This window comes from Phodopus roborovskii, unplaced genomic scaffold, assembly GCF_943737965.1.
Source record: "Phodopus roborovskii unplaced genomic scaffold, PHOROB, whole genome shotgun sequence".
Classification (NCBI taxonomy): Eukaryota; Metazoa; Chordata; class Mammalia; order Rodentia; family Cricetidae; genus Phodopus; species Phodopus roborovskii.
In genome coordinates, this window is record NW_026126613.1 from 7,198,426 (window position 1) to 7,225,668 (window position 27,243).

General features: G+C 42.0%; 1 protein-coding gene across 1 annotated transcript in view; it reads left to right on the forward strand.

Annotated features, from left to right (window-relative positions):
* Window positions 1-493: 493 nt before the first annotated feature.
* Window positions 494-27,243, forward strand: part of Sim1 (SIM bHLH transcription factor 1) — a 65,656-nt gene continuing 38,906 nt past the window's right edge. The window contains exons 1-8 of the mRNA XM_051206183.1: window positions 494-932; window positions 9,909-9,991; window positions 12,970-13,059; window positions 13,517-13,625; window positions 13,753-13,838; window positions 14,351-14,550; window positions 14,749-14,855; window positions 15,497-15,644. Of these exons, the coding sequence (XP_051062140.1) occupies window positions 758-932; window positions 9,909-9,991; window positions 12,970-13,059; window positions 13,517-13,625; window positions 13,753-13,838; window positions 14,351-14,550; window positions 14,749-14,855; window positions 15,497-15,644 (998 nt within the window). The 5' untranslated portion in view covers window positions 494-757. The remainder of the gene's footprint in view (window positions 933-9,908; window positions 9,992-12,969; window positions 13,060-13,516; window positions 13,626-13,752; window positions 13,839-14,350; window positions 14,551-14,748; window positions 14,856-15,496; window positions 15,645-27,243) is intronic.

Consider the following 27,243-nt stretch of genomic DNA (forward strand, 5'->3'; position numbering starts at 1 on the left):
AGTCCGGGTGGCGGGCAGTGGAGGAATTCTTTGCGGCCGGATTCCCGCTTCAGCGGCCGGAGAGATTGGCTTGGGGCCCCGCGGCGGGCCTGGGGTTCCGCAGAAGTGCGTTTAGCCGTCGGAGCTACCTCGGATGCCGCAACCGAAAGCAAGTGTGACTTGCGGGCGGCCTAGCCCGGGGCTGACAACTCCCAAGTCTTAAATACCCTGGGTCGTAACTATCAGAGCGTGGGTGTAGAGGCCATTTGGGGCCGTTTTGTGGAATTGCAGTGGATGTGAGTCTATCCGAGCCGAAGACCTCTTAACGCTCTGGTGTTCTTGTCTTCGTAGTGGTCTGAAAGCAATTACCTGGGATTCCTGTTCTTCACAAAACCGCTCCAAACCGTCTTCAAAGCCAGAGGGACGGAAGAGCAATCGTCGGATATTAGTATGTCGATTTTCCAAGGAACGGGGTTCTTACCACAGAACCGATAGAAAGGCTGGCTCTTCGGGAATCCTGCTAGCATTTTATACTTAGAGCGCCATAGGATTGCCGGGATTTGCTGTGGACCAGCAACTTTCTTACACTTACGCCTCACGATTTCAAGAAAGTGTTTGATTTGGTGCACTGACCTTCTTTCCTGTCTCTCGGAGCACACTGAAGCCTCTTCGTTCAAAGTTATGTGTCTACCGAGTGTGATCGCTAAGTGAAAGTTAATTTGGTTTTGGATGAGTCTGTGGAGTTTACGTTGTAAGAAGAAAGGGAGCGCGAGACACGATGAAAGAAAAGTCTAAAAATGCTGCCCGGACGAGGAGGGAGAAAGAAAACAGCGAATTTTATGAACTGGCTAAATTGCTGCCTTTACCCTCAGCCATCACCTCGCAGCTGGACAAGGCATCCATAATCAGACTGACGACCAGCTATCTCAAAATGAGAGTGGTCTTCCCAGAAGGTAAGCACAGTGTCTAGACTGGATTTCAAAGAAGGGGTTAGCCTCCCCAGGCAGCAGGGAAACGCACTAGTGTTCACCCTGGCAAGTTGCAATCTCTGCAAAGGGAAATTTAAGCAAGCTATTTAGCCAGTCAGCGAGCCAAAGCCTTGTCTTGCATTTTTCTAGTCCCTCTATACTTCCCCACACTTTTCTCTCCAACCCACCCCATATGTTTGGTTGGGAAGAAGCCAAAAGGTGCTTTTGTCAACACTTCGGATACCTGGCTCAGTTGAGAGTACTACTGCTAATCCAAACATAACTTTCCTTTTTATTCCTAGTATCAGAAATGTATCCAGTACAAAGCAGGAATATTGTCCGTTTGCTTATTTTTGCTAGGTGTGGATTAGACGTATATACATGGAGCTAGATGAGCCAGTTAAAATCTCAAAAGAACCCACAATTCTGCAAGAAAAGCAGGAATGCACACCAATAATATGTCCTGACTTCTCAGTCTTTTGTCTGTTTATAGTAAATTGGTTCTGAGTATTTAAGACATTCACCAAACAGGAGCTTCGTGAGCTGTATTTCTGGCCTGAGTGTTGTCTGTGATTATAAGCTCCTCTCAAAATACCCAAGATTCAAGGAAAGCAGGGGAACATGCAGAAATGTATCATCAGTGTTGGGCTAGCAGAAGGTTCCAGACAAATTCTCATGTGGCCTTGAAGTTAGAATAAGAAAGCAGGAAATATAATCTTAAATTGGAATTTCAGTGACCAAGATTCATTGTGAGAAGGCAAAGCTGTTTTCACAGAACATGGTCATGTGTGAAATCATTTCTACTTACTAGAAAAAGTTAATACTCACTGGGGAAGGGGTGCTTTGATCTTCCATTTGCTGGTCTTTACTCACATCCAAGTAACAAACAGAATAGAAAAATATTTTGTTAAGGGAAGAAGTTTTGAGAATAGTAAAGAATGATTACTAGACAAACAAAACACGGAAAGATCCGTGTTTATTTACAAATGGGAACTTTTGGGCATGTTTGTTGGTTTTAGGTGTTTAATGGGTGCTGTTTTTGATGGGGAGAGTAGTTATTACTGGGAATGAAGTTTCACTTCACTTGATCTTCATTTAAAAGCTGGCAGAAATGTTGCACATTATTCTGGGCCACCACAAAACCCTTCTAAGTGGTTGACTTCTACTCTCAATCCTATTAGTGCTGTTATATAGTTAATTCCTTGAACATCTCTTTTCACCCTGAAATCCAGGGAGGAGAGAAATCACCGTTTAGAACACCTACAAAGTGTTTGGGTTTTTTTTTTTTTTTCCAAGAAGAAAGGAGAAAGAACATATACACTAACAAAAGAAATCACATTTCACATCCAAATTATGCTGAGAATTGCCGATAGGAAAATCGCCATTGTGATACACAGCCTTCTGCTTAAAAAAGATATCTCTTTGTCTTTTATACTGTCAGCGCCTACTTTATAAAAATAAAGCTATTTCGAACTCTGCTGGCTGCTCTATTCCTAACAGGATTATTAGCAGTGATTTGTCAGCTACTGTGGTCTCAGTGGGTTCCCTTTCTGCGTGATTTCTAGCAGGTCTCGTCAATTATCGGTGCTGATGTTTGATCAGAAGCAGCATATGGCGCTGCTTGTGGGGCAGCGAATAACCGCGGGAGAAGAATAGAGGGCCGACTTCTCCAGCAGTCACTCAACAGAACCCGGGAATCCACAGGCCTAAGATCTTAGTCTGCTAGGTGCAGACCGGCAGACTGGGGTACACTTCCAGAGGATCGGGCTGGGCAGTTTTTATTTTTGTATTTTGAAAGAGGAATCTTTCTTCTGATGGTGCTAACTCTTAAAAATTAAAAATCAAGTTATAAAGAAAGGGAAGGACCCAAAGTAAATTTTTGTTATGTTTAATAGAGCGACAGGAAAGATTTCCACTGAGGTCTTCTTAGTGGCCAGGCCTTTGGCTACTTTAACCTACAATTGTGCTTTCTACAGCCTACTCTTCCTTAACCCCGGCCCCTCCTACCTCTCCTCTCTTCTATGGGTGAGTGTGAGTTTATGAGGAGGAGGGGATGGACGATGTGTGAACTCTAGGCACATCATTTATTTCTCCAGCTTCTGTGGAGTTCATAACTCACCCGCAGCCTCTACCAGATGAGTTAGCCAGGATCATCAGAGCAGCTGGGACCTAAAGATGACATTTTAATTTGAGGTTGTTTGAGCTTCAAAAAACCCAAAGCAAAATACAGCCCCTTAAAGATAGTAAAGAAAACAACAATGGCAAACAATTACAAAACTCAGCAGGTTTTCAAAGTACCAAAATAGTGACAAGCCGCAGAACCAGGCACTACCTGCAGGGGGGGCCAAACTTGAGACCGGCCTTTACTTAGGGTTCAGTCTAAGCATTGGGGGAAAGGAACACTTGATATCGTTGTAATCTTTTTAGTGATGCGAAATAGAATTTGAAGTTACTTTACACGTCTTGAAGTGTTTCTACTGCACAGTAGGTCTTCAAAAAAACTTTGTTTTAAGAATAAGTACACCCATTTTATCGTGGTAAATAGCCTATCACATTTAACGTTGATTTTATAAATTGTCTAATCTCAAATGATTACAAATCTGATGGCATAGCTATAGGCATAGCAAAGTTGCAAAACTTGTTTTTTCCACATCACATTTCATTTATACTACGGTGTAATGCCCAAAGCTTATATGATAAATAAACAAACCAATAATCTTCCTCGCTCATCTGATAAAAAGAGGGGGATAGAAAAAAATAGGTCATTCCCTGTAAGCCCCCGCCCCTTCTCAGTGTAGTAGCTTTTGTTTGGGCTCATGTTTCAGCATTATGTTGTTTATTCTGAGAAGGTAATACTGAGCAGTTGAGTGTGAAATGAGAGAGGCAGGAAGGAAGAGAGGGAGGAGATAATGATACAAGTGTTAGGGATAACTAAGAATTAGCATTAAACTGTGGTACATACCTGTAATCCTTGCTCTAAATGGGGAGAAGAGGAAACAGAGGTGAAAGTGGAGGAAGATGAGGAAGAGGGGGGGGGGGACAAACATTGCATCAACATTAGAGGTTTAATAAGAAAAAAAAAAAAAAAAAAGGAATCCCAAGGAAAGGTACTGTGAGATCATTGAATGTGAATATCTTCTGATTAATCACTTTCCATTCTAAAATAGTCTCAAAAAGGAAAACATGAGGAATGTAGAAGTGTATGAATCCTTGGTGTTATCAAAGCCAGGAAGATGACATTAAGGGGCTGAAGAGAGAGCCTCTGTGGTTGAGAGCACTGGCTGCTCTACCAAAGGACCAGGGTTCAATTCTGAACACCCACATGGCAGCTCACTAACTAACTGCCACTCCAAGTCTGTAACTCCAAGACTAACACCCTCACATTGACATACATGCAGGCAAAACACCAGTGCACATAAAATAAAAATAAAAATTTAAAAGACATTAAAACAACACCAACATAACTTTATTTGTATGCAAAACAGGGCAAATTCAACTTTAAGATATGTACATATTTGTTGACCATCTCTGAAGTGATTTGGTCAGGGGCATAGTGTCATGAAGACTAAATGGAAAGATCAACGATATGGTTTCAAATCTCTGTTTATAATCTTGGTAATGGCATTACCATTCATTGTCAATATGTCTATGAAAATAAAATGAAGTTGAGATTAGTAAATGCATAGAGACAAAATTCCCAAGACCTATAATATTCATCAAAAACCCTGAAATCCTTAATCACTGTATCTTTTAGCTAAAAACAAAACCAAAACAAAACCAAAAAAATAAAAAATAAATAAAAAATAAAAAGGGGCCAGTTTCTCATGTGGATGTGTGATTTAAGGGTGTTTTTCTTGCTGCTCAGGGAAATGATTGCGCATCGGGTTTCCATGTTTATTTTCTTACAGAAGTTTTTCTCATTTAAAGCCTCCTTTAAGCACAGTTTACACTCAAATGTGGCTTTCTCTGCTTAATTCCACTTTTGATGTTCATTTTAAGTGAGTGCGAAATTAAACTGTGCAAGGCAGATTTATGACTAGAACTTGTAGATTTGATCAACGGAAAAGTAATTTTTAAGGAAAATGAATGTATCATTAATTAAAAACAAACAACAAATAAGCAATGGTGGAACGCTTTCAATCACCCATCCCAAAACTAAAACCTTAACTGGATCTCATATGGGGGTGAGGGGCAGGATGAGTTCAATTCTAGGGAATCTCGGTAGCTTTGAATTTTTACAGTCAGGTCAAACTTCGAATGCAGACTCCCGGATTCTTGCAGTATTCCCTAGTCAGTATAGTTATTTCTCAAAAAAAAAAAAAAAAAAAAAAAAAAAAAAAAAGCTGACCAACAGTACAATATCCATGGTTTGGGCAATTGTTTGGCCAATTGTTTAGGATCAGTCCTGCTACTCAGAAGGTGCTAACGGAATGGGAAGAGTGGGGAAACGTTTTTTCCCCCGCAGGTTTGAAATGCTGACAGATTTGACACTCTGGTGGTTATGTTCAGACCTTGGGTAACTTTTTAATCTGTGACCCTACTGTGCCTTTCCCGTCGCAGAAATTGCCTTTTCCATTGGGTCCGCGGTGTGTTCTCTTTTTGTAGCATCTCATCCTTTAGTCTGGGCAGTTTCCAAACCAATCGTGTCTTAGGTTCACGGAGAATCAGCGACATCTCTACCCCTACCTGTAGGACAGGCTTTGCTAGACACTAGAGTGTGCCACGCCATTTGTTATGCCCAGCCGCGGATGCCATCCCGGCAGGTGGTTAAAAGCTTAGCCGAGATCAGGTTCGCGGAAGAGCTGGATCCGTGGGTCGCTAGGTGCGGAGCAGTCCTGCCTTGGAAGCGAGAGGCTTTGTAAGGTGGTGGCATTGCCAAACCCCGGGCATTCCCGGAAGATTTAAAGCCCTGGACCTTTGCGCACGATATCTTCAGCCTCCAAGCGGGACACTGGTGTCGGGCTTTAATCCAGACCCGGGGAAACTCTGCAACCCCCAAATTCTTTAAGTGTTCAGTGACTCGCAGAGGCTGGAAGCCTGTTCCCTAACCGGAAGCGTGAACTCCGGGGCGGGATGCAGCAGGAGAAATGCGACTAGTGAGTGACCTGCGGCCTTGAGCTGCAAATCACACACACACACACACACGCACACGCACACGCACACGCACACGAACACGAACACTAAAAGATTCTTGGCACAGGCACCTTTGCTCTGGCCGGGGAGAGGCAGGCACGCAAGGGAAGGGCAACCGCTGTGGGTCCACGTAGCCATACAGGACAGGCCTTGCAAAGGTAGGATCCTCTGAGCCCCCGAGAGCTCCTTTTCCGGCAGTGGCCTGAGACAACCCCTAGCACTAGCGGTGACACAGGAGCGCTCTGATGTTGGACCAAGTGTTTGCCTTGGGACAACACCGGAGTTGGTTATGCACCCATTCTGCAAACTTGCAAACTCCCCTCCCCACCCCAGAGCTCCGCGGGACGGTGCTGAGCCCGGAACCTGGAGTGCAAACCCGGGCAGTGCTTTCACCCACGGCGCACAAAAGTCCAGCCGTGAAGTCCAGTCGTCTTTGGGGGTTTGGGCTTTCCTTTTCACACACTCTTCCTAAGTAGCAGCTACTAGCCTCCGGGGACCTGAAGTTAGGAGGAATATGCAAGAACTCGTCACACCCAGGTCCCGGGTGGTAAATCAGACAAGGGATGCTTCCCTACAGCTTCAAAGGCAACAGCCTCAAAGGCAAGCGAGGCATTGTGTGTGTGTGTGTGTGTGTGTGTGTGTGTGTGTGTGTGTGTGTGTGTGATTTCTATGGAGATGCTGTGCTGATAACGAAGGAAAGAAAGAAGGGAGCACTACAACAAACTCTTCTGTTTCCGGTCGAGAAAAGGCGGTAATGGTGCCTGGCCTGTAATCTGTATTTTGTCAAGGGCATGAAATTCATTTGAAGGAAAAGCCCGATCAATTTATTTTTGCTGCTTGCAATAACACAGCTGGATGATGCTTTGAGCGCGCGCTAGACTGGGGCTCATCATTCATTCACCAAGAACGGGCCTAAATGGTGCCTGTGGGATTAGGTCAATTTTAGTGGATCTACTTCGCCTCATTTGGTTACTAATTGGTTTCTTGTTTTATAAATCGAAATCTCATTTTCAGGAAATTACAAAACCCGTGCAGTCAGTCCATTGAGGTAATCCTTGGGTCAGGGGGTATTTAAATGGAAATGGCTCAACCGCGCACCAAGGGTAAAGCAACAGTGAAACTTGCTTGCATTTTCACATGAAATGTGAGGTAGCCCTTTAAATTCATAATAGATACATCCCTTCTAATGCTACTTATGTAAATATGATAAACCAGACTTTAAGGGAAGAGAGGGGCCTGAGAGAAGCAAAATGTATCTGCTGAGGTTAATGTGGCATATCTTGGAAATCTTCCAAAATAGATTATGTTTTCCTTTGTCTTCAGCCACTTTAGCTGGGGAAAATCCTTTTGTCTGAAACCCGATTTAGTTATCGCTTCCCTCACAGAGCGCCTTTTCTCCTTTGCAAAACCCTGTTCCCTCTGCCTCACCGAGTTACAAGGGAATCTTTAGATCTTGTTCTCACTGTAATCCGGCGGCAAAGAGAGCTGGTTCCTCCTCATTTTAAACAGACAATCAAAGGATTTGAGAATTTTCTGCGGTAGGTCAAGTGCAAAAAAAAAAAAAAAAAAAAAAAAAACCAAAAACCCACGAAATTTCAGCTACCCCCTAGCCAACTGAAACCCGGTCCTGGGGAGCGTCACCGAAGGAAAGAGATGGGAGGGTCCGTAGCAGCACTTTAAGACTTCGCGGAACGGGAGCCTTGAACTACTTTAGGGAAGTGTCCTCCACACTTTGGAGGGTGAGCTCCTTCCCTGGTGAGATCCGCCTGTAGAGCAGGGTAATCAGTCCCTCATAAAACATTAACCCAGCCTCAAAGGTGTGAGAAGTTCCCTCTGCCCACAAAAAGAGATCGCAGCCTTTGTGAAACCAAGTTTCCTCCCAGGTGTTCATGTGGGGGGAAGCGCAGGGGAGGGGAGGGACCCCTGGTAGCTCGCACCAGCACCCGCTCGCTCGAGCTGCTTATTAACCTGTGGGCAAGTCTTATTTTCTCTTGTAGGCGCATGATAACGAGGGCACAACCCGACAAAGCAAAACAGGCGCCAAGAGTTCTGAGGCAAGATCTTTTTTACACGCTCCTGACCACCCCGCGATCCCACCGGGCCTTTAGAGTACCGGGCGGTTCCAGGCGATCCTCAAATTTTTCTATTAAAGACAGTTGTTTGCCTAAAATGCACGTTACGCTAGCGTGTGGGCCTACGAGAGCTAGTATCAGACAACTGCAACCTCAGCCCACAGAAGGACCGGCTGAAATGTCCTGCCCTGAGATCCCACGAAGCTTCCGGTTTTCAGGGGTCTGACGGGATCAAGGTCGATGCCACCCAAGTCCTAGGTACTTTCATCAAGGAACGACTTTCCTCTTTTCCTTAGTGAGGCCAACTCCTTTAAGAGGCCAAAATTCAAGAGGCGGGAGGAGGCGGGGAGGGCAAATCGAAGGTGTTTGCTTAGGTGACTGTGGCCGGGCACTCCTGTACTGGTCCGCGAGGATGACTGCGGCTAGGATCACCCAGTCGCTTGCTGGGGGAGGGAAGTTGTGCGCGCAGGGGCGTCTGGAAGGATCAAGCTGCGCTATTAAAGGGGGGAGGCGCTAACCGGAGTAGAGCCACTGTATTTGCAGAGCAGTGTGGAAATCGTTAGATTTATTTAGGTGTGCAAACACCCAGAAAGACCCCGTTTGAGCCCGAGGGGCGCTTACCGTTACTCGTTGTCAGGGTTTTGATCAATTGCTTAGGAAGCAGGTCTTAGCTAATACCTTCCAAAAAGTCTAACCGGATGTTTTATTGTGAAAGACTTTCCCCTTTCCATGTTACAATTCGAGCATGTTTGTCACGGTGTACTTTTCAAAGAATTTGTTCCTAACGAAACAGATCGCCTTAAAAAGGAAAACGGTTAAATCTTATTTGTGATGTAAAAAAACGAAAGGATTTAGCAATAGAAGTAATTTTATCTGCAACATTTAAAAGATACCCACGCATAGTTGGACATGTCTATGCATTCTTTTGTTATTTTTATTTCATCCTTAATACGGGTAGTAGAGCATATTTTATACTAATATATGGGGAGTCTTACATAAATACTTCTACAGCATATTCAGAAAGTTTGTGCCAAAGGCTTGAAAGGTTATCTGAAACAAAGGGGAGGGATAGCCTGTCTTTGTTGATAGATGATACTAGAGAAGTTGGGGAGCCGATTCTTAAGCCCAGAATGGAGCGAAAAGTGTCGAATGGCTGGTACCTTAAGGTTACTGACTCCAAAAGAATCATTGCTTCCCCCCCCCACCCCGGTGAGTTGGGGTGGGTTACTTGAGGATATGGCAGGGCCTAGAGATGCTGGTGAAATGGAAGCTGAAGTCAACCACAAAGGGGGTTTCTTTAAGAATATTCAGGTTTGGCTGAGGGAGACCAGCGTCCAGAAAGCTCAGCAGCCAATCACAAAGGCCACCAGGGACTGAGCCTACTTGGTTTGTGGCCTCTGGTTTCTTTGGGTGGCAGTTGCATTGGCAAAGTGTGAGGGCTCTCTCCGGCTGCTTATAAGGACGAGGATAAAAACTTGGAAGAAAAATACTCTTCCCACCAGCTAAATAGAACAGGAACCCATTTGGAAGATAAGGCTGGGATTGTCCAGGGCAGGAGGCCACTAGCACTTCTGCAGGACAGGAGCTGCAAGCTGACCCAGTTTCCATCCCTGCAGATCGGATCCGGAAAGGGGCGATGGTAATCTGCACCCGCGTTGCTCCGGCTCCTCGAGTGAAAAAAAATCGTAATTGCACTCTAGTCCCCAACTGCCAGGAGGGCCTGGATTCCTTCACTTAAGGTTCTGTGTCTCCACAGGGCTTGGCGAGGCGTGGGGCCACACCAGTCGAACCAGCCCCTTGGACAACGTTGGTCGAGAACTCGGCTCTCATCTCCTCCAGGTACAGGTGCAAGACTCCTTCCTGGACGCCTGGGCACCACCCGGGCTTTTGTTTTCTCATGTAAAAAGAGAGGGGAGGGAGCTTCCAATAGCTCCCCTTAAATCTCAGTTCTTAATCTAGCTAGGTGGTGTTGGGCCAGTTTGGGAGGCAGGAAAGGAGGCAAAGTGACAACCCAGATTTTAAGGTTGCAAATCAGCTTGGCAAGGCCCCAGCTGGGCCCGGCCCAAGGCAGGGTGTTCCGTTTGTCGTTTGTCGCTTTTCGGCTAAGAAAACTGAAACGTGCTGCTCCAGGCCTGGGAGGCAGGACCGAAGAAGCATCTAAAAGGAAGAATTTGCAAAGGAAATAACCGAAGTCTGCTGTAAACGCCTTCAGCGCTTTAAGCCGGCGCATTCCGGATCCAGCTGCGTCTGCAACTCATTTCGTTTCTTCCCTGTAGTTCCTAGGCACCCTCCTTTTGCCAGTGCCTCTCATTTCAGGCTAGTCCAAGCTCTGTACAGATCCAACAGCAACACACATACGCACCCCAAGTAATGAGTTTAAACAACGTGAGGTGGCCATTACCTGGTTATTTGCAGTGCAGAGGGCTTTTAACTACCTCTTGGCCGCTTAAGTCGCAGAGCAAATATTTTAAATAATAAAACTCTCAGTGGCATTTTTAGGATAGTGACACTTGTCTCCACACCCTGCACCCTCTATTATTACTCAAGTCCACCGGGGTCTCCTAGGACTTGAGAAGCCTAATGGAACCAGCCAGCAGGAACAGAGACCCAAAGCTGGGTCCTTCCAGTTCTCCTTCCTAGATACCAAATAGATTTTAGTTTTACTGAACAAAGAGGGCTTGGGTAAGTATTTCCCCACTGATCTGGCTCCCAAACATCTTACCTCAAATGATGTAGTCTACTATGCCATCTATTCCTATATATTTTTCCTAGCAGTATGAGCAGGAATACAAAACCCAAACAGCTTTTCCCTTAATATTTTTCTCAGGGTTTCTTTCCTCTCTTCACTAGGCTTCTGGGAATTCTTGTCTAATTTAACTCTCTCAAGTTCAGAGGTTCTTCACTTCCCTCTCCATTAGCTCCCACTTCCCCTGCACAGGCTCCATACAGTCTGGTCTTACCTGAATTCATCAACTCACAGACACAGGAAGAGCCATGCCTTCCTGCCTCATATTTCTACTCTTCTGGTGTTTTGGTGGTGTGGGTGTTACAGAGAAAAGCCAGAAAGGGAAAGAGAACACCTCCTTTCCAAATTGGAATGGGCCCAATTAGAGAGGACTTAGTGAAAAGGTGTCTTTTGGGCAAAGAAGGAGGTGATACTAGTGTCGACTCTCTCTCAACTCTCTTCTTCCCCCTTCTTTCAACAATAACTTTTCCTCAATTTATCTTCTCTTCTGCCTTTCTCTTTTTAAACATTTCATATTGTTGCCTGTGATGTCATTTGGAAAAGTCCTAACTTGTTTCTTCTCTCACAGCTCTAAAGACTCCAGCAAGATATAAACCAGCACTTGTCACCTGAATGTTTAGTCCCTGTGACCCCAGCTGGTCTCCAGTCTAGACAACCTTCTGGCTTCCAACTTTTGTTTCCTACTGCCAACTAGACACATTTAAGGCAAGAATGTATTATCATTCTCAGTTGTCTACTTACATAACACCTTGATTTCCAGTTAGAGAGATGACACAGGCTCACAACAGAATCTCAGTTTCTCTAAGTTTTCAACCTTAGCTAATGGCGTTGCCTTTTGCATAATATCCTTACTGGAGCCAGGAAATCGACCCACTTGCTCTGCCAACAAATTAATAAAAATTTGCATTCAGTACCATTCTTAAACTAGACTCTCCCCCTTCTTAGATGTGATTTCAGGCCTGTTGCTACACGGGCTTCTCATCTTGATTCCTGTAGATGATTTTGCCAGGAAAAAGGAACTCATAAAAATATATTATTCTTTTGCCTAGAACATCTGTTGGAATCAAATGGCTACAGGTACAATTGCAGGGTTCTCAAATTGGCATTTCATACTCTAAAAATCCACTGGGTTTGTACTTATTCCAGTCTCAGGAGCTCAGAACAACCCTGCCCCAGCCCCTGACTTTATTACATTGTTTCTTTTGCTTGAGATGCTCTTTCTCTTCAGTCCTTGATCCTTTCTCTTCAAGGGTCTTCTGAAACTTCAAGTCCATCCAGACCTCTGTAACATATAGTTTCTGGTCTCTTGCCTATTTAGTTCTACTTACTTAATCGTGTGGTCAACACGATTTATCTTGACGCTAGTTGTATCACTGAACTCCTTCAGAACAGTCTGGTTTAAAGTAGGTCTCCATTGCCTCATTTACAGAGACAGGGAGAGTCTAAGAGGTCTCTTTACAAAGAGCCTGCCGGCTTGATGCATCAGTGTAAACATACATAGACATACACAGTCATACTGCTTTACTACTGGCTGTTCAGAAAAACTTCTCATCTCCTAAATACCCCTCTCCTGACTCTTTCAGAGTCTTGGCCAGCTTCCTTCTGTCTATAACTTCAAATTGCCAGTTCTTCCATGTCAACCAGTATCTGCTGTACTGGATCTTTCTCAAGTCCACTGTTGATCGCTGCCATTATGGAACCCTTCAATGCTGACCCAGGTTCTTGCTGGAACCACTATCCTCAGGACCTAACCTAGTTCCTGTTCCTGTTGAAGGCTGCGATTCCACTCCAACACCCAGAACTTTTGTGTGCCACAGATTTTTCTTTTCATTTCAGTGGCTTTTTGAGACTTTATATGACATTAGCCTTGTCCACAGCCTCACTCCGCCCTGTTATTGTGCTGTGCACTTACAGGCCTGGGAAGTTCAAAACAGGAGCTGCTTGCAACTGGTTGTTCTGGGTTCTGTTTCTGGACAATCTATCACAGCTTCATCTTTCTATGTTGACTGTCTAACTTCTGTTCTCTTTGCTTCATCTCTTCAGATCTCTCACTCTTTTTCTGCCTCCCCAGACTCTGGATGGCTTCATCTTCGTCGTGGCTCCAGATGGAAAGATCATGTACATTTCAGAGACAGCGTCAGTTCACCTGGGGCTTTCTCAGGTAGGTGAGTGGTTCATCCTTCCAGCCTGCAGTGTTCACAGCTGGAATTGTGGGGATGGCTTCCCAATCATTCTATATCTGCATCTGGGCACTGAAAACCTCTTGGGTTAAAGGGGGACTCAATCACTTCCTACCTGCACTTCCCTCCTCCTTTAGCTTCCACTGCAGGCTTAAAGGATTGCTACTTTTTAGAATTCTTACCATCTGCCAGACATCGTGGAAGGAGTTTACATATTTATGTTGTTTTACCAATGTGACTATCATTGTTCTCACTACTACTGCTATTTATGATCATTTTACAGGTAAGGAAGCTGAGGGGTAGGTAAGATGCACCAGGTAGCAAGCAGCATGAACCTATTCCATCTTTATGGTCCTACAGATTCCCTGATGCAAGTTTTCAGCTTCCCCCCGGGGGAATTGTAGAACTGCAGAGATGGTGACCCCCTCCTCTTTACAGGTGGAGCTGACTGGGAATAGCATTTATGAATACATCCACCCAGCTGACCATGATGAGATGACAGCAGTACTCACAGCCCACCAGCCCTACCACTCTCACTTTGTACAGGGTAAGGTAGACAAGCCTTAAGCACCTGTTTATGGCAGTCAGCTTGGGGCATTACCCTGGTTAGCCTTAGTTGGGATGTTGCTTCTTCTGGCTGCCTTCCTGAGCCTTCCTCCTCTTCTTTTTCTCAGAGTATGAGATCGAGCGCTCCTTCTTCCTGAGGATGAAGTGTGTTTTGGCCAAGCGGAATGCTGGCCTCACCTGCGGTGGCTACAAGGTGTGTGGTTGAGTTGGAAGATCCACTCTGAGGGTGACCAGGCAGGGCTCAAGGCTTCTAGAGGCAGGGAAGGTTGGTTCCTGAAACAGGAACTTGTGGACCACACTTGTAGTGCAGCCCCGAAAGGTCATTAGACTTTGGGGATACCTGGGGGTCACTTAAAAGACTAAGTCTAGACACAGGGCATCACTTAGAGAGGAGCCTGTAAAGTTATTGAACTCCTCAGGGAATTAAGGACCAAAGCCTTAGCTCCAAGCTTGCTTTCTCTAGCTGGAAGCAGGATCCCTGCCTCAGTTCATCTGAGGACTTGGCAAGAACTGGCCATCTGCGTTTCTCAATTTTCTTTATTTACAAACTCCCAAGTGAATTTACCGTTGTCTGTGCAGTCACTCTTTGGGGGCATCTCATGGTGTGTGGCCAAAGTAGAATCTTAACATGTTTCAACTCCTCTGCTTCCCTTAGGAAGCAGTTCCCGACCTCTGCTGAGTCTCGCCCCTCCCCCTCCACCACAGGTCATTCACTGTAGCGGCTACCTGAAGATCCGCCAGTACAGCCTGGATATGTCGCCCTTCGATGGGTGCTACCAGAATGTGGGCTTGGTGGCCGTGGGTCACTCCCTGCCTCCAAGTGCTGTCACAGAAATCAAACTACACAGCAACATGTTCATGTTCCGAGCCAGTTTGGACATGAAGCTTATTTTCCTGGACTCCAGGTGGGTGGGTAGTCTAGAGAGGGACTCTAAAGAATGGCGGTGTTTAGACAGGGAGATCCTTGATTTTACTTGCCCATTTTACAGGTGAGGCACCTGTCAAGGTTTTGAGAAATGGGGCCAGGAACCCAGGTCGGGGTGATGAAATGTCCCACATTCAACTATAGGGGATTCCCCTCTCACGCTCCCCGCTCCCCGCAGGGTGGCAGAGCTGACTGGGTACGAACCTCAGGACTTGATTGAGAAAACCCTGTATCATCATGTGCACGGCTGTGACACCTTTCACCTACGCTGCGCGCACCACTTACGTAAGGCCCCACCCTACTCTCAAGGGAGTGGTAAAGCCTAGACCTGAAGTCCACGCAGATGGCTTGGGGTTTTCTCTAGAAGCCTGGGGGTGGTAGTAGTAAGGGAGACCTGGAAAGAGACTGCTATGACCCAGTCTGGTATCTCTGACTTAATGAAGCTGCAAATACTAACGGGGTGGGGGAGGTGTTCCCCCAGTGGGGTTTTCTTCTTCACCTGCAAACATCACTAAAGATGAGAACTGTTTAAACAACCTAGGCTACTTTTGTCACACGCATTAACTCACCTGGCTTTTGATATAGCTTTGCTGTGAACTTAATCTTCCAGGATTGAGGATTTAGAGCTGGATTCCCCCTTCTGCAGTAGGACAAGCCAGTCTGGGAAAACCCTTAACTTTTAATGTTTTCCCCATTACTTGTGTGAAAGACAGCGGGCTCCAGGAGGGACCATATATCTATTAGTGGGGTTCGGGGCCTCAATACAGTTTAACAGGTAATCAATTGATTGGGACTTTGCCTGTCATCTCTTCCACGTGCCCTGGTAGGGTTGTTATGGCATTTAGGGACTTTGCACTCTAATCAACTTTCACTTGGGACCTGTCCAGGACAGGCCGGTTCACTACCATCTGCCTCTGTCTTTCTAGTGTTGGTGAAGGGGCAGGTGACCACCAAGTACTACAGATTCTTGGCAAAACACGGCGGCTGGGTCTGGGTGCAGAGTTATGCCACTATCGTTCACAACAGCCGTTCCTCGAGGCCGCACTGCATTGTCAGCGTCAACTACGTCCTCACGTGAGTGCCTGAGTGCAAGCCTGAGCCCACCTTTTCTGACTCCCGACCGCTGAGGACAAGTGTTTTATATGCAGGGTCAGGCTCTGGTCTCCCAGGAGAGGCCATTTGGTGCAGGTCGAGGACTCCAAAGGTCTCCTTGGCAGTGTTCTAGGGAAAGATTTAGGGGTTTTCCCAGTACTGTCCACATTTGCTCTCTTTTCTCTCAACTTTTCAAGCGAACCCTGTATTAAATAAAATTTAATATGGCAGGAAGGAGAGAGAGGGAAGGATGCGACGTACAGAGCCGTTTACTATTAACAAACTGGACATCTGTTTCACTTTTTCAGATCTAGAGTTTGAAGTTCTTAATTTTAAACAGAGTCTCCAATTGAAGTTAGAATCTTGAAAAAATGTTTCTTTCCTTGAACTACAAAAAGGGGACTGAGTGCCCAGTCTAACTTTAACCCCTAGAAAGCAAAAGCTTTGGGTTAGGCTACAAGAATTTGTGGGTGCTAGATTCTAACACCTTCATTGGATCTTCAGGGTATGACAGACAGGGCAGCTGCAACAGCTGCATTGGAACCTTGTTCTTTCCAGAAACATGCCTCACAGACAATCGATCATGTGGTCCAGTACAAGCCTGGTGGACAAGCATATTTCGTGCAGTGTTTGTGAAAGTCAAGTTGCATAGGGTTGAAGTCTTTATAAAGAAATCTTTTGTATGTGCATTTATTATTTTTCAAGGGTTTGAAAACTTGTGATTTTAGGGAACCTCAGAAATTCTTTACTTTGGAAGTATTGACAGACCAGACACTTAGCAGTAATGCTATTTTGACATTAGGAAGTTGGTTAAAGGATGCTCTTTGGAATAGGGTATAAAATGCAAGATGGGGTTTGGATTCATTCCACATTGCTTTAAATTGTCAAAAAGAAAATGTAGTGGCTGAAAATATGCTTAGCAATAACACCCATTGCTTTCTTTAACAAGAAAATTCAGTAGATACAGATAAATTTGATTTAAGTAAGGTTTTTTATTTTAAATATAATAGGTGTTTATTAGGAATATTTTAATGGCATACTTTTTAGTAAACCATATAAAAAGTTTCAGTTTTTATAATAGCAAGGAGGTAGTGTATTTTAAATCAGAGTAAAAACATACTATTATTTTGGGTATCATGAATCAAGCTATCTCGTAGACCCAGCCTTTCATATTATTAAAATAAACGTGAGAAATTGGCAAGGCACAATTCATAAAATAAATCCATGAAGCAGAAGTATTAAAAGATGAAAAATTGTGTCTGCTCACCTTGGAAAAAAAGAACATTTTTTTAAAAAAGGTGCTTTGTGTGTCTGAGCCATAACAAGCATTTTATATAACCTCTGTTCTCTAGTGGTGCCTGTAGTTAGTAATCATTCTTTATCAAACAGAGTATATAGCCACACAGACCCCTACAAATGATCTGAATGAATTAATAAGCTTAATTTATTTGGAGTCAGTTTGTTTTCCAGTGGGTAAGTGTTCTTTTGCCTCTTGTTGTCTGAATCATGCTTTACGCACTTCCTGAGAGCTGTAGAATTAGACCCTTAACTTTACATCCGATTTAAAAAGGATGTAATGGGAGAAAAATACATGATTTATGAAAGGAAAGTTTCATGGCACACACATTTACTGAACATTTTGTGTCTCAACTGAAAATAGAAGCACACACAGATAAGTATATATACACAGGCTCAGAAGATGGAAAGCTGAAGTTGGTTACACCTTTTTATGAGTCTCAGCTCCAATTCCTTGTATAAAAATTCTCAGAACAATTTTTATAGCTGCAAATGTGGAAACTGCTCCAGATGAAATGTCATCGGCTGGCTCTGTGTGTGTTGACAGGATTTCCATAATGAACAGGTTGCCATTCGTTTGATGTGTATATCACACATCTGGCTGGAAGTTACTAACTCACACTGTCTAAGCAAATTAAGTACATGGCTATTGATTCTTTATGGTAGTAGTGAATAACCACATTTGGTTTTGGGCTACTTCTTCATGCAACCAGAGAGTGGTAAGTGAATCCTTTCCAAACACACCACCTCAACAGAACCCTTAAATACTAAGCAAGCTCCCAAATAACCTGACACTCCAGATGTTTTCCAAATGTAAACCTTTATATATTGTACACTTTGAAGTGATTTTCATGACATGAAAGTAGAGGAAAAAATTTAAATAATCAAGGATCAAATGAGAGTGTGTGTTTGGTAGAAGCTATATTCATATGATTATTTTTCTAATTTTCTGATGGCAAATGTATCGTTAAAATATACTTAGGAAAAAATCAGTCATTATTATCTAATAAAACCGTCAAAGAACAGACATCTACTGAACCTCGCTTTAATAAGTAGCTGAAATAGTGCATGTAGGAGAAGCAAGATGGTTTTAAAACAGGCAATGTTCTTTTCCTTGTGCTTTACTGAATTTTGCAAAGCTGGAGAGAAAAATGTAAAGACACCATAATATAATGAATCTCAGCTTCTCTGGTGTCTACAGTTCAGTGGAACACCTACTGTCTCCTTGTAATGTCACCACCACAATAAAACAAGAATATGACTAGTTTATGATTTTCTGCAAGACATGCATATTCTGAGGGCGTTTTCTTCCACATAAAAATATTATACAGTGAGTGCTTTAAAATGTGTGTTCAATGTGAGAGATACCCTGTCTTGGGTATTAAGAGGATAGGTAACTTGAGGTAATAACTAACTACAGTGACTGCTGATGAGAGGCCTGGGAGTTTAAAGTATAAAAGGAAAGTACATTGTACTTGAGTCTGGGATTCATATGTACCTCTTTTAATTGGTAGTAGTAATTATTCATAGCTAGTTCAGATGGAAAGCATTAGTATTTAATGTGGAGAAAATTGAAAATGTGAAACACCCAATAAACTATGAAATTTATTGGAATTTAAAGGAAACTAGAAAATACTGGTTCTCTTTATGATTATAGGCATTGTATATTTTAAAATTAAGGAATGCTCTTCTACTTTTAAGATAAATCAATGGAGTTGAACTATCATTTAATATATCAATATTTTATTCAGACCTAGATGTTAAAAGAAAAGTACAGTGTTGACATTTCCCACATTTCTTTTTCTGACCCTCTATGATTGTATGTTGTTGATTTTTATGTGTATATTTTCTACTAAATAATTTCAGATAAAGTTATGGACATTGTGGTTTTTACATCCTTCCATGTCCTGCCTAGCTACTATACATGGTGGCACATTTATAATAAATATTCTGAATTACTGCCTATGAATGCTAGTGAAGGTATAGATTAGCATTAGTTTATGTGCCATTAAAATCAGACTACAACTAATATTTATTAAGTGTTCATTGATGGGTAATCTTAGCAAGGCTGATAGAAACATTTTGTGTTGGTTTCTGTAGGTGTAAGGGGTATCATATTTTAAACTAGGTTTTTAATAAGAATTATAGACTAATACTATTGTGATTGATAAAGAAAAGAAAAATCAGATTTTGAATGATCTGACAGATTAATAATTTTGGCCTTTTTTCCCTGATAAAGGGCTTGCCTCTGCTTGTTTACTAATTTTAGAATTGAGAATCTCAAATGCTGTTGTAGGTGATTTATAGATCATATAGAAGGAAGTAGTTTTCTATGTAAAAACTCCAATTTTTGTGTTACTAAGAATAACAGATGGAGCCAATCCAGGTTTGTGGCTATCTACTAATAGCTATGTGAATTTGTAGAAAAGTTGGCTAATGCTTGAAGGAGAGCTACTTAACATCCGAGGAAAATGTGCTTCGCATTGTAATTAACGCAGATCCCAAGCTTCTTGTTCTTATTTGCACACTGTTCTCAGTTAAATATTGTGAGGAGCCTCGAAATTTTCATAATTAAGAAAGGTTTTAAAATGTTAGCATATTTGGTGAATAGAAAACTTTATATATCCTTACTTTAACCAGAAAATGTTAAAACACTCTCAAATTCATTTGTTCTTTCAGATAGGTTAATGGTACTGAATTAATTTCAGTGTTAGGATTTAAATTTGTTTAAATTTATTTAAGGACCAGAAATATTTCTATTGCTAATAAGATTTAGGAAATATATTTTAAAACTTGGTGAAAATATATAATCATCACTTCTCTTTTATGTTGCACATCATGTCAGATGGAGGAAAGCCCTGCTGACTTACTTCATGATGTCTCAGCTGCCATGAGCTTTTATGTGGGACTGCCTGGTTGTGTCAGGAAAACACTGTTTCCTCAAAGTTAACCATAATCTCTGGCTCTTGACAATCTTTTGGTCCTACTTTCAGAGCTGATCCTTGAGCGTTTTGGGGAAGGGTGTGATGTGTATGTCCCATTTAGGACTGAATGGTCCATAGTCTTAGGGTTTCTGTGTCAATAGCCATCTACTGCAAGAAGAAACTTCTCAGTTAAAGATTGAGAGATGTTCTGATTTGTGGGTGTAACAATAAGTCATTAGGAGTCATTTAAATCCTATGTCCATTTAGTAGGATAATAGTACTAGATTTTCCCTTAAGGCCCCTGACTTATCTTGCCATAGATTCTTGACTGCAATAACAATGACAGATACGGGTTCCATCTCTTGGAATAGACTGTAGATTCAGTTAAAAAGTAGTTGGTTATACCCATAACATTTGTACCATAATTGTACCAGTTGGTTGTCAGGTCCATCATTATTATAGCTCTCAGTGCTTTCAGCTAGATGAGCTATCTATTACTTTTAATATTCACCTTTTCTTTGTGGTGACACTATTAAAATTGTACTGTAAAGAGTTTTGAAATATAAATTATATTGTAAACTATGGCTACCCTATCATGTAATTGAGTATCAGAATTTATTCTATCTAATTATAACTTTATATCCATAGACTAATCTGTCCTCATTCCTTTTTTGACCTGAAGCTAGAAGTAAAGGCTCTGTGCTATTGACATCATTTTTCCTTTTTCTTTATGAGGGTGGGAGTCGAGCTGGTCTAGGGGAAGAAAAGTCAGAGGGAGAGAGTTGAGTTTAAGTGAGGAAGGCCTGTAGTGGTCAGCCCATCCAGCTTCAAAATGGGGTTTAATGTGAATTTACCATGGAAGATTAAAAATATGCCTTGACATTGCTTCTTCACAACTGTTCATTCAGATACTAACATTTTATGTCTAAAGCATAGTGATGGCATCTTATCAGTGATAGTTAATTAAAGACATGAATTCTCTTCCTCAAACCTTATTGTAATATTATTGTCATCATAATGTAGGTCACAAATAGTTTGCTTTTTCCTGATTTCTTGCATCTTTCTAGAATACAGTCAAGTTATTGCTATTATTCATTTCATTTCTGCTACCAGGTTTAATGTTTTATATTATTGTAAAACACATTAAATCAGAAGCTAGTGAGTTGCTAATACAAGTAATCCCTTTCATCAGATTTGACACAAATTATCTTTTGTGGAAGTGGAGTATTTCCATTTGTGTGTGTGTGTGTGTGTGTGTGTGTGTGTGTGTGTGTGTGTGTGTGGTGTGTTTATGTGTGTGTGCATGTTCCTATTTATTCCTTTGAGAGAAATGGTTCCATGTTTGTAGTTGTCCATTGTGATTGTACTTGAGTGCTGAGAACTTCCGCAAATCCCTTCAGTTACTATGCGACTGTCTGATCTCTGGGAACTGCCTGTTTCCTCCTCCTTTCTGGACTCCACTCCTCCCTTTATTGCTGCTGTGACATAAAGGATAGAGACTCACAGGATTTCCCCCTTCCTCTCTGGATGATGACTGCTTGGTCATCTGCTAGGTGATGACTAGCCTCACATCTTCTCTTGCTTTCTTGTATGTTGGTGGGAAAGGCTTCTGGTCTTTTAGTCATGTAATAGAGAAGCCTTATTTGGAGGTTGAGACATGCAAATGTGCTTCAAAATTCAAAAGGAGCTTTAGTTCAATTATGGGAAAGCATGCATTTGTTTCCTTACAGTCTCTCTTTGGTTATATTTGGTATAAGCTCTGAGTCTGTAGCTGGACCTGGTGATACAAGCCTACAGTCATAGCTATCTCAGAAGCTCAGGCAAAGGCATCAGAAGCTCAGTTAAAGGCTTGTCTGGGCTACGGGGAAGTTCAAGTTCAGCCTGGTAATTTAGTGCAATCTTACATCAAAAACAAAACAAAACAAAACACCAGCCCAGCAGCACAGTGCTTGCCTAGTGTGCCTGAAGTGCTAGGTTCAACTCTCAGTGTGTGTGGCTATGCATACCTTAATAAGTTACTAAAAGCTGGCTACTGTTCTTAGTGTTTCTGTGTGCTTTGCTTCTACTGGCTTATGATATTTGATGTCTTTCCAGATGAACAGGTGGTGAGTGAAAACTCACTGGGTTAAAATGCTGTGTGTTTATGCTATTATAAAAAAATGATTTGGCTGTGATTTAAATGACATGTGGAAGTTCCTGATGAATACCTATAATGAAGAACTTGCACATTTTGTCTTGGTTGACAGGCAACCTTCTCCCTTTCCTGTGTTCTGGGCATTCCAAGGTCCAAAGATCTGGAAAGGAAAGGAAATGTCTATTGTGATGGCAAAGTCCAGAGGGTTGGGAGGGAACTTAGTTTTTGTAGGACACTGAGGGTGTTTGGAGTCTGATCAGGTCTTGAGTTCTTAAGTCCTTAAATCCACAAATGTGAGTATTTTTAAATGTCTTCTTTCTACATAGTTCCTTAACTCTGCAGTCTAAAGACTTCACCCTATGTGTGTGATTTCCATGGCTCATTTGGCTGAGCAGTTGTTGCTGTTGCCATCATGAGTTCTAAGGGCAGGAGAGATACCTGCTTGGTGGGAGGGACGACAGGACAGTCTCCTCTTACTAGGATGGCTGAGAGCACCTGGCAGATGTAACTTTCCTGGAGAAAAGGAGTATTTAGAGGACTAAAGCTTTTACTCCTTCTCTCCTTTAATTGGAACCAGTAGTTTTTTAGTAGCTGTCACTCACTGCTGTTAGTAACTAGAATTTCAAGTATATAAAACATTTGTCTTTTTGGTGGTTTTCAAGAGCACAGAGTTCAAGGTGAGAGTGAAGTTCCAGGGAAAGGGATGGTTTTAAAGAATTGGAAACAACAGGCCTAGGACCTTTTGACAAGGACCAGTGAATTGTGTCCATTTGCAGCATGGATCTTCTCTGCAATTGCTGGAAGCAAGCATTTCTGCCATTCTTCACTCTGAACTATTTTGCTGGAGCTGGGCCTTTAGCTATCAGCATTGGAAGCTATTCTTCTCAAGGATCTTGCCTTTTCCAAATTATTAGTGGTATACATTCAACATGAATTTAAAAATAACTTTGAACCTATGCACAGAACATAGTTTTGAAAGTTTAAGGTATCAGTATTTTAAATTAAATTTAAATATTATTAAACGAATGTATAGTACTGCCATATTTAGTGGTTTTATATTGAAATTAATTTTCAGAAAGAAAGTGTGAGATATGTATTAAGACAGAGAAGTAAATGCAAGCTCAGTGTGGGACTTGATCTGGATTTGCAGGACCAAAAGATTGCATTTGACTCTCCAATTCTGTCTTTTGAGACTATGATGTACTCAAACCTGTAGGTTTCTCATTAGGATACTTCAAATCCTGGAAATTCCATACAAGGCATTTGAAAAATGTGTTACAAAATGAGCTTTCAGTATGTACTATCATACAAGATAGCATAGTAGTCAAGAGGCTATTGATTATTCCCAGTATTGCTACTCACCAACTCTGTAAACAGGCAAGCTTCTGAACTCTACTATAAAGAAAGTAGGCACTGTCCTACTTTGAGTCATTATGAAAATTAAATGAAATAATGTGTGAGCATATTGGCACTGTGCTCAATCCAAAGTACCACTGAGAAAAAGTCTATTGATAGAGTGTTTGTTTTAATGAAATAAAACGTGTTTTTCTAGAATACAATAAGTCCAAAACAAATATATGAGTCTTTGGGCTTTGAAAGAAGAAAAGCCTTAAGTTTTAGGAAGGCAGGACTTTGCTTAAGAATAATAAATCAATTGTCATCATTTTGGTGCATTGCTAGGTCCTTCAGTTTTTAGGAGTCTTTATATGTGATTTAAATTATAACAGATTATAAAAGATTTAGTGACTACCTGGTGCTACATTAAGTTTGAGGGATATTAAAATGTTTTTGGGGTTTGAGGTGAGAAGGGAAAAAATGTTAATTACAATTTTCCTGTAGTCCTGCTGAGGAAAGGCCAGTGCTTCTATCTATATAAGAAAGAGAGAACCTGAGTAGCCCAGGTTCCCTGAGGTGGTAGGGAGGAAGGAGAGGGAGAGCTAGGAGTTGCTAGGAGCTGCACTTCTTTGGAGGTGACCATCGTAATTCTCACAGGGGCATTGTGGCCCCCTTGTATCTCATTTCTTTTGGGGAAAGAAAGCAGCTGCACCTGAACTGAGTTTTGTTCTTTTGGAGTGATGTGAAGCTGCTTTTTTTCTTTTGTTTTCAACGGGATTTCTCAGTATTTTGTAGTTGATACAATTTTTTTACACTGAAAAATCACTCTAGATTACCTTTGTAGATTTATTGCATTTTCAGGATACTGTCAATAATTATTGGTTTCTGTAATTTCTATTTTTAAAAAATCTATTTTTTTTTTGAGATAGGGTTTCTCTGTAGCTTTGGAGGCTGTTCTGTAACTCACTCTGTAGACCAGGCTGTTCTAGAACTCACAGAGCTCTGCCTGCCTCTGCCTCTAGAGTGCTGGAATTAAAGGCATGTGCCATGACCACGCAGCGTGTTTTTACTTTTTTTTAGACAGAGTCTTTCTATGTAGTTCTGGCTGTCCTGGAATTCATTATGTGGACCAGGCTAGACTTGAACTCACAGAGATCTACTGGCCTCTACCTCCAGAGTGCTGGGATTAAAGCATGCACCATCATGCCTGTCTAGTTTCAGTAATAATCTAGTAATTATTTTTTTTGTAAGGTATGTTTCCCAGGCACTGCTGCTGTTTCTGAGAATTGCTCTGTTAACTACCATGTTAACATGGAGAAAAATTGAATCCTATTGGAATGGCTGATGCAAGGGGCTCAGGGAGAATAAGTGACTCAGTCAATATATTACGGCCAGCACTATAAGGAGAATACTGACCGAGACCCTGAACCAAAATGGATGGTGATGTATTAGGTTGAGCAAAATGAAGTTGCTAATCTACATTTAAATGCCTAACACTGGCTATTTATGAAGCAACAGGTGATATTTTATAGCTGTTTGGCCAAGGCCTATAGAGATACTACTTCTTTTAATTTGAGGTCGTCACAGAATGAGTCTTTCTGACATAATTGTATGCATCTGGATCTAGTCAGCTACCATGCAATATCCTCATATACCATACCCAATCCCATCTCCCCTTTACCAATTTAAGCATGAAAAATTATTATTTTTTAATAGCAGTTGATAAATGTCTTCCATTGAACATACTTTTGTTTAGAACATCTAGTATTTTATCAGGATTCAAATGGGAGCTGCTGTCTTCACCAGAAGGATATTTTTGCTGTGATTGATTGTAAAGTGGATAGAGCCCGGCAAAGGATCTTTCTTTCTCAGGGATTTCTTGTTCAAACAGAATTTGTTGTATCCACATCAGCAAAGCTGTGCTAATACAAGCTGCTGGCCAGATCTTGGAAATAGCCTCATTATATTGAACTGGATATCATAAAGGTATCTATTAAGGTTGGATTCTCTCAGTGTTTGTACTTTGAAAACCAAGTCCCTTGCCACATTTTACATTTCATCAATAGCCTCATTCTCTGATAATGTGCTCTTAGAAAGTGTGGCTCTCATATGTCTCTTACCCAGTGTACAAGTAGAATTGGTGCCTTTCAGTGTCCTTAGTGGTTGGGATCTTGCTGTTGTTCAGTCATCAGTTTACTTTCTGTGTTTGTGGAGACGGTAAGGTGTTCTGGTGACCAAAGGGTAAAAACCCAGGAATTTACTTCGTTCAGCTATCCATGTTTTTGTTATTGCTATCCAAATACGTGGCAGGAAAAGAACTACCCTTTCCCCTCCAGTTCTAATGAAATTCAACTCAGAGTTCTGCATTTTAATTTTTCTAAACCTTAGGAGACTGACAGTGTTGGAAGTCACAGTATTTAGCTTCACTGTGGAAATTATACCGCTGTTCTGCCAAATTATACTGCATTGAATGTGTTGTGTTGTATTTGGGTTCTGGACCCCATGAGGGTCAGGAATGCCGTAAGAGTGAGGCACTAAAAAGTAAGGGCTGAATGGGAGTCGACACCACTCCTCTAATTAGAGCATTGAGCACTAGCAGAGTGTGGTGTAGTGTTCTGTTGTGAAAGCTAATTGAAAACTGAGGGAAATATTAGCGACAACACAGGCATTTTACAATTTAATTTCTTTTCTGTTTGTACGTCTTCTCAATTGACTCAATGAATCCTTTATTATAAACAAATTTCTGTGGTAAGAATCAGCTTAATTTCTGTTGTAATAATTAAGGGGATTCTAAGGGATGTTTTAGATTGAAGTTCTGTCTAAGGCAAGCTTGGAATAGTGCGAATACTCAGCAAATACCTTCTCAATGCTTGCTGCATGTCAGGCTATATAGTGGGGCTGTGTGTGGTGTGACACAAGATGACAGGAGAGATGCCAGGCTTTCATCCAGCCAAGTTCCAGAGTGTTTGTTATAGACAGACCAGAGGCAGTGTCCAGAAATACTAGATATGGTATGAGAAAATGTGAGGAATGAAGAACACCTAGAGTTTTAGCCTGAGCAACTTGGATGATGTGGTACAAAGCAGTTTTGCAGGCAGTGGCAACCAATAGAGTTGTGTGTTGGGATTTGATGCCTGGAAAAGTCACATATTGGACTTCAGTTCTGGTAGAGTGGAAAGGTCTTAAGAAAGTGAATGGAGATCATCAAAGCATGGAATGTAAGGTCAGAGGAGTGGAACAAGATCACCAGTGATGAGAAAGGAGAAGCTCCTTGGGGAATGAACGGGACCTTTGCAGTTTGCAGAACAGCAGCTCGAGAGGAAATAAGCAGCCAGGTTCTGAGAAAGCATCACAGTGGAGCTCCTTCCTTGCCCACTTGCTTTCTGTCTTTCTGCAGTCTCCTTTCACCTGATTGCTTTGATATTTTCATCCCAGATAACAACTGCTGTGGTTTGCAAAGTATGTCACCCCACCCAGTGTCAACTCCATTGGGGAATAAGTAAAAATGTACATTTCTGGACTGCATTCTAGACCTGCAAATAAATGAAAGAGGGTAGAGTCCAGCAGGTTGTATTTTAACAAACCGATTATTAGATGCTTTCGGAGGTGTGCTGAAAGTTTGGGGGCTACTGTGTTCAGAGGGGGAGTTAATAGATGGGAAATGCATTATCACTTCTTTCTGAACCAAATAGCTAAGGCTAAAGAAGTAAATGTATTTTAATGTCAGCCAGTAGATCACTTCTGAGTCATTGTCATGGGAAGCCACCCAAATCTTGGAAATTATAACAACAAATCAGCTACCTACTTCTCCACTCATGACTGTGTACTTGGTATAGTATTGTAATGGCTAACTTCAACTAGAGAAAATGAAAATTAGGCATTTCAGTGGCAG